The following is a 7,324-nucleotide window of genomic DNA, read 5'->3' on the forward strand; positions in this document are numbered from 1 at the left end:
AATTTTAATTATTGCATCTTTTTGTCTTTAAATTGGGAAAGCCAGAAAAAAGACCATGTCCTCAAGGGGAAAGATTCCTTTTTAAAACCTGGCCATATGAAGCATGTTGTCTAGAGTCGTGAACCTGCTGGAATTGGTGGGAGTGTATTTCTCAGAAACATGTACAAGAAGACGAGGACCTCAGAGTGACCAGGAGTAGCTCTGTAGTGGGGCAAATATAGGTAACAACAGTAGAAAGTGAACTAGTTAAGGTGGGGGATGGGGGAAGAGGACGGGGGACACGGGAAATAAGCAAAGCTAGTTATTCCAGTGAAGAGGTACACAGAGTATTTGGTTTAGGGACTCTCCTTTAGAGGACCCATATATACCATGAGTATTAGGGAAATGAGATCCTTAAAAGCACATTAAAACAATCACTCTTACAAAAAAAGGATCTTTTTAAATAGTCCAGTGGGTGCCCTAAAATGACTTTCTTTTATTTTCCAAGTCTATATATAAGATATGAGTTATCTTATAAAATGTAATCTTTTTTATAATCATGGTTTGCAGGGAAGAAGTTTCTATAGGGAAATTACCTGATTTAAAGTGGAAAAACATGGCTCATGCCTGTAATTCTAACACTCTGGGAGGCTGAGATGGGTGGATCATTTGAGATGAGGAGTTTGAGACCAGCCTGAGCAAGAGCGAGACTCCCGTCTCTACTAAAAATAGAAAGAAATTAGCTGGAAAACTAAAATTATATATATCTAAAAATTAGCCAGGCATGGTGGCACATGCCTGTAGTCCCAGCTACTCGGGAGGCTGAGGCAGGAGGATCGCTTGAGCCCAGGAGTTTGAGGTTGCTATGAGCTAGGCTGACGCCATGGCACTCTAGTGGGGGCAAGAGAGTGAGACTCTGTCTCAAAAAATAAATAAATAAATAAATAAAGTGGAAAAACAAGCTGTTAAAATTTGTGTTCCCGCTTTCACCTAAATCTATCAAATTTATTAAAACAATGTCATAGAAATAATTTGCTGACTTATAATACAAAACAAGTTACAACCCAGGGAATAAAAGTAATGCATAATATTTAAATACTTTAATCTCATTCTTATTATTTTCTTTCAGATTATCCAACCCTGTCTAATGTCAAAGGCATTGCATTGTATAAAAGAAAACATGCAAGGGAAATCACATTAACTGGATTTCATTCCCCCTTCAATGGTCAGTTAAAAATCAAAGACTTTATAATATTTTTATTATTGATTCCCTCTAAAACTCCAGTGACTTCTTCTCTTAATCTTTTGTTCCTAGGAGAAGTAATCTATGCTGTCATGTGCATGACAGTCACCTGTGGAATCCTTCTGTTGGTTATGGTCAAACTGAGGTAACTGAACACAGCTCATAGGGGAAGGGCTGGAGGGGAATCTGAGCGCTGGTGAAGCACGTTTCACAATGGCTGGGCTTACCAAGGGCCTGAGAATGAAAGCTTCTCTAAGGCATACTAAATCACCTTTTATGTGGCATAAGTCTGTGACACTGTTACTCTCAGTCTTCCTACGTAAGGGAAATGTGATCATAGGAGGTTTTTTATGTTGCATTTTACAAGCACATATGCATTGCATGTTCCCTCCCATTAAACTGTTATCAATCATTTCCCCTGCATTTCCTACAAAGTCCAAACTGAACTTTGCTGTGTTCCTTATTCAAATCATTTGCAGGATTGAAAAGCTTACATAACCAACCTATTGTACACTTCATACATTTATATTTACCTGAAGATTTAGTCTTCACTCTAATTTCTTATATGCTAATGGATTTTATTCATGTTTTAGTATACAATTATTGAAAGAGACATTTAAGAAGGCCTTAAAGGGTACCCACTGAAAGACATCACCATTACCTGCCATTAATTTACTCTTTCCAAACCTTCTCGGCTGCCTTCATTGCTGGAATGTAGTAATGCTCCAGCAGGCACGTGAGACTTTAACCTTAGAGGCACATCAATCTCTAGACTTCTAAGTGTCTAGGGTATAAAATTTTTCCACTTATTCAACATTTACAAGTAGATGTAAAACAGTACGCACTGGCTTACCTTTAACTTAAAAAAATTAACATCATATTTAAACATCAATCATGTTCATTTGCTTATTCATTTTACATAAGTGTATAATTTGAGTATCCTATATGTTAATGAAGAAATATACAAGTATGTATACATGCATATGTACACACTTATAAACTGCATTTTTCAGCAATATTGGGCCTACAGAAGAGCAGAAGCAGATGTTTCTCTTATTTCATGACTTCTGACACCTAGAGGAAGACTGACTCAGTCCACGATGCAATGCATGAACACATACTGCTCCTCCAAAAATCTCAGACTTAAAGACCTTGACAACCAGTCAAATAGAACTAAAGACTGAGCTTGGGAGGTATATGGCCATACCAAGGGGTCGGGTACATGATGAGTGTATATGCTCTGCCTAAGGACACTCAAATTTATCTAGTTTTAATGCAATGCCAGCTAAACAAAAGGTATCCACTTGTTGGATCCAACCCCTCTGAACATTTAATTTGATGTTAACCAAAACCAGTACCAAAACAAACTGCTTTTCTCCAAGGCCTTAAAAGTTATATTTGTATGAGAAGATATTCCGTGGTTTCCAAGATAATATTTGAAGGCCAAATAATTAGAGTCCCTTTCTAAGGGGAAAAAATAGCATTTGGAATTTATTAAACTTTTCTTTGTTTGGTTTAAAATATTTGAGAGCACTCATTAGTTACTGTGCCTGCCTAGATATTCCATGACAAACATATTGTTTCAGAGAAACACAGATGGTCTTCTGGCCTAGCAAAAATCTTACTTTAATCTCAATCTTTACTTCTTAGCCACATATATAATGTATAAAGTTTACATCTGTCCGTTGGGCCCATGAGGTTTTCCAGATTACTTGGTGCTGTAGGTTTAAATAAGGTGTATGCTATTCCTAATTCCCTACATATCAGCTGTAACTCTACCTCCATTCTTGCCTACATAGAAGGCATATCCCTTTTCTGAACGGCGGCAGGAGTGTTACCACTATAAACAAAAATCTTGAACTTTTTCTAATATGTATTTTAAAGCAAATTATTCATGTTAATAAGTACATTACACCTACTTACAAATTATTTTCCATGCAATTTAAAATTGATCATGATGTGTAATCTGAAAGTTCCAGACCTAGGATTAGGGAAATGACAGAAGTCAAAGCCATCATGGAAAGAACAAAACAAAACAAAAGCATCATCCACAACAAAACCTGTGTTACCTCTCTTCTACACATAAATAATGCTCCCTAATGAAAGGAGGCTGATTGCCATTGCGGCATTGTTTATTGACTTAGTGGTCAGGTTTAATCTATGTGAATTTCATCTTCAGTAAAGATTAAGATATTTGCATTTGTTTCACGTTATGCTAAATGCCAACAGCCCTAAATCTTCAAAGAAGTTTTCAGAGAAACAAATAATTAATAACTCACGTGTTTGAGAAAAGAAAGGACTTTTTTTTTTCTTTTAATGATTACTTGGAAATCACAGTTAAATGCATGACACTCTTTAGAAAGACTATAGAATATTTTACTATTGGAACTTTACATTCATGAACTTGATTATTTTTTTTCCCTTTGGGCACAGGCTTCATCCAAAAATATAAACATTCACCAGCACAGTTGTAAAATCCTTAAATTGGCATATCGTTAACTTTTACTTCTACTTTTATATAGAACCTCCAGAATATCAAGTCAAACAAGAGATCCTTCACCAATCCAAATACATGGAGGACTTGTGATTCATTAAGAGCTGAAGATCATTAACAATCACTTTCTTTAAAACAAGTCTTTGCAGCCAGTCAACAGAGTATCCTATCCCTCATGAAGAAGGAAAATGTTAAGATGGATTTAATAATATTGGATCATTAAGCATAATAATGTAAGGTATCATAATATGGCATGATAATGTTAGATTTATTTTTTCTTAAGAATACACTTTGGTATATTTTACAACATTGGTACAGAATTAATGTTTCCCTCGAAGGCAAAAAGTGTTATGCCAAGTTACATTTTACATGATTTACTCTCATAATAAATATGAATTTGTGTAATATTAATTAGTTGCAATCATAATATGACATTGTAGAGTTAGCAGGGTTTTTTCTTGATTAATTTTATAAATTTCCATTAACTTGACAAAAAGGAAATGTTAATAAAAATATACAGTATATTTATTTGTATATTCTCATCTATTTTCAAATGACTAGTTTAAGCATTAGCATTGACTTTAAGTTCTTAAATATATTTGGTTAGATCATGAGCCTTAAAAATCAGAAGTGATGTCTTGAATTTTTATAATTTGAATAGTGTTGAATTTTACTTGAACTTCATTTAATTCCCATAAAGATGGAAAGCAACTACATTGGCTGAAAAAAGTTAATGTGCATTTCAATAATGATATATTTTATTTATGAATTTAATTTTTCTATGATAATTATTATGAACTTCTGCAATAATACAGTAACAGCATAATTGTTACTTTTAGTTTCTATACTGTGACTTTTGGCCTGATTTGACATCAAAGTATAACTATGATTAGAAAATGGTAGAAAAGATGCTTATTAGTTAAGTTTTTGAGACCTGTGTGTTTTTCAGTTGTCTACAATCACACTGGTACACATTGCTCAGAATAACCACGAGGCTGTATTCTCTATAGTGGCACAGAGACACAAATATTCAATAATCTGATACTGTGCTAATAATTAGTCACATACTCGCAATTAAAGGTCAAATATTTTCTGCTTGTTTGGTCTCATTTCTACTGCTGTTCACTACATTTTGTCTGTATTAAATTGTCTGTATTAAATTAAATTTGTAGTTAACATTTGGCTGTGTTTACTCAGAGTAATTGAAAAGCCATCCTTTATCTTTTAAAACAAGGAAGAATAATTTGATGAGTCACAGACGTCCCTCAAGGAGGTCTACATATTTCAGTGGCTGTGAAGAGAATTAACGGGAAGAGAACGTAGGGATTTCCAGCTCGAAATCGCTGCCATTTAATGTAGACTCGGTCATTTCTGGGAAAATGCAAACCATTCTCTGGAAAACTGACGAAGGAAGTCAAGTTGCTTTTAGAAATAGGTTTGTGTTGAGCAGAAAAGGAGAGGGCAGAGTGTAAAATAGATGAAAACAGAATCTTATCTCCTAGGACAGCAAGAATGAGTAAGCAGAACTGCAGATGGAAGCAGCATCGAGCATTTAGGGAACTCTAAATAGTCACCTGTTTCTAGAGCAGGGAGTTCAAATTGAGAAAACGCAGAAGATAAAGCTGACAAAAATCAGGACAGAGACACTAAGGGTCCTTAAATACTGGGCTAAGGAGACAACCCTGTAAATGCGGGTTGTCGGTGCACTCAGGACACGGTCCCCATCTTCACCCTCATCTTTTACTCTGGAAGCCTTTCTTAACATTTCCTTCCCTGACCAGGGTCAGGCACCCTTGCTCAGTGCTCTCCTGGTGCCCAGTGTTCCCCTATCTTAGATACTACAACTCACTGTCGTGGCTTCCTCATTTACTGTTCTTCTCTGCAAATTGTAAACATCCCGATTGAGTCTCTGTAAATTATAAGCTCATCTCTGCTTACCATTCCTTAGCACATAGTGTATGTTTAACAACTAATGGTTCAATAAATGAACCGCTACATTTAGAAGGCTACAAAGTGCCCAAGATAATTTTAAACAGGGAACTGGTAGTATCAAATTTTTGAATTGAAAAAAGGTGCATTAGCAGACACGTAAGTGGTGGACTGGAGAGGGCTAAAACTGATGTTGAAGAGACTGCTTTAAAATGTCTGGCAAAGGTTAGGTAATGCATATCGAAAGCCCAGACCAATTCATTTGTGCAAAACTTATTTGAGCATATACTATGTGCCAGCCATGGTACGAGAACATGGAGATACAATTCTGAATAAAATCCTCTTGGAAATTTGAAAAACGAAGAAGTAAACAAGGTAATTTTTTTACAGTGATAGATGCTATGAAGAAATGAGTAGACTAGAGTGACAGAGTGATGTGAAAAGAAGAATTAGTAGTGATACAAGAGAATGGAATACAGCTCCTAAATATTTCCCCGGTAGAATGGATGGGAACTTGGGATCAGATATTTGCAGGGAGTTGAGACTGTAAGGATCACAGCAAGAATGAGTGTTAAGAGTAGTGAAGGGGCTCAGAAAACAATACCCCAAAATGAAAGCCTCAGAAGCAAAAGTTCCTCCCTGACATTCCCTTGTCCTCCTGCCCCTCAGTCCCATTCTTCCCTGAAGCTAGTCATAGAAACCATTACAGAATCCCTCTTCCTCAAGGTGGGTCATAAAAGCCAGAACCCACCTCTGCCCCAAAGCCAGCCATAAAACCTAAAATTATTCTATGTAATAACTGTCCATAAAGTAATTATCTGACCTACGTTGTTTGACTGTAACACCCCCATCCCAGAAAGAGCTCTGCCCCAAACTCAGAGGAAGGAATGCACACTCAGAGAGGTCAAGAAGAATCTAGACAGACAGGCCTTGCTGGGTTCCACCACTCAGCCTGTTAGCATTAAATCACACCCTTTTTGTCCAATCATATTTCTACATAGCTGTGCATACTTTGTTGAACTTAAGCATAAAGATGGAAATCATGTACAGTGAAAGATACTTGGGTCAAAGCATAGTGGTCTCACTGGAAATCAAGAGTTCTTGGCAGGAAAATGCTGGTTTAGGAGAGCCAGAAGAATGGGAGGGGGCTGAAACCTATTTCAGAAGTTTTAGTAGGACTGTTAGAATGGTAGCCTGAGTTGAAGGTGACTTAAGAGGAGAAGATTACATGTAAATGAGATGGACAAAAACTAAGAGATCAGGGTATTAGTTAGTCACCCTACAGGGATATTCAAGGCACTATGGATGATAAGAATGGTGATAAGCCAAGCACAGAAAGATAAATACTGCATAATCTCACTTATATATGTGGGGTGTAAAAATAAGTAGATAAATTCATAGAAAACAGAGTAAAATGGTGGTTGCCAGAAGCTAGGAGTTGGGGGAATTGGGGAGATGTTGGTCAGAGGACACAAAATTTCAGTTAGGGGCAATAAGTTCAAGAGATTTATTTTAAATCATGGTGACTACAGTTAATAACAACATATTGAATACTTGAAAATAGTTGAGAGTAGACTTCATGTGTTCTCACCACAAAAAAAAAAAAGTGAGGTAACGTGTATGTTAAATAGTATGATTTACCCTTTCCACCATGTATGCACATATCAACCCATGATGCG

At 36.3% G+C, this 7,324-nt stretch overlaps 1 protein-coding gene across 1 annotated transcript in view; it reads left to right on the forward strand.

Annotated features, from left to right (window-relative positions):
• GFRAL (GDNF family receptor alpha like) overlaps window positions 1–3,817 on the forward strand; it is a 78,333-nt gene extending 74,516 nt beyond the window's left edge. The window contains exons 8-10 of the mRNA XM_069489061.1: window positions 1,109–1,204; window positions 1,295–1,367; window positions 3,745–3,817. Of these exons, the coding sequence (XP_069345162.1) occupies window positions 1,109–1,204; window positions 1,295–1,367; window positions 3,745–3,817 (242 nt within the window). The remainder of the gene's footprint in view (window positions 1–1,108; window positions 1,205–1,294; window positions 1,368–3,744) is intronic.
• The last annotated feature ends 3,507 nt before the right edge of the window (window positions 3,818–7,324 follow it).

Source organism: Eulemur rufifrons, chromosome 15 (genome assembly GCF_041146395.1).
Source record: "Eulemur rufifrons isolate Redbay chromosome 15, OSU_ERuf_1, whole genome shotgun sequence".
Taxonomy (NCBI): domain Eukaryota; kingdom Metazoa; phylum Chordata; class Mammalia; order Primates; family Lemuridae; genus Eulemur; species Eulemur rufifrons.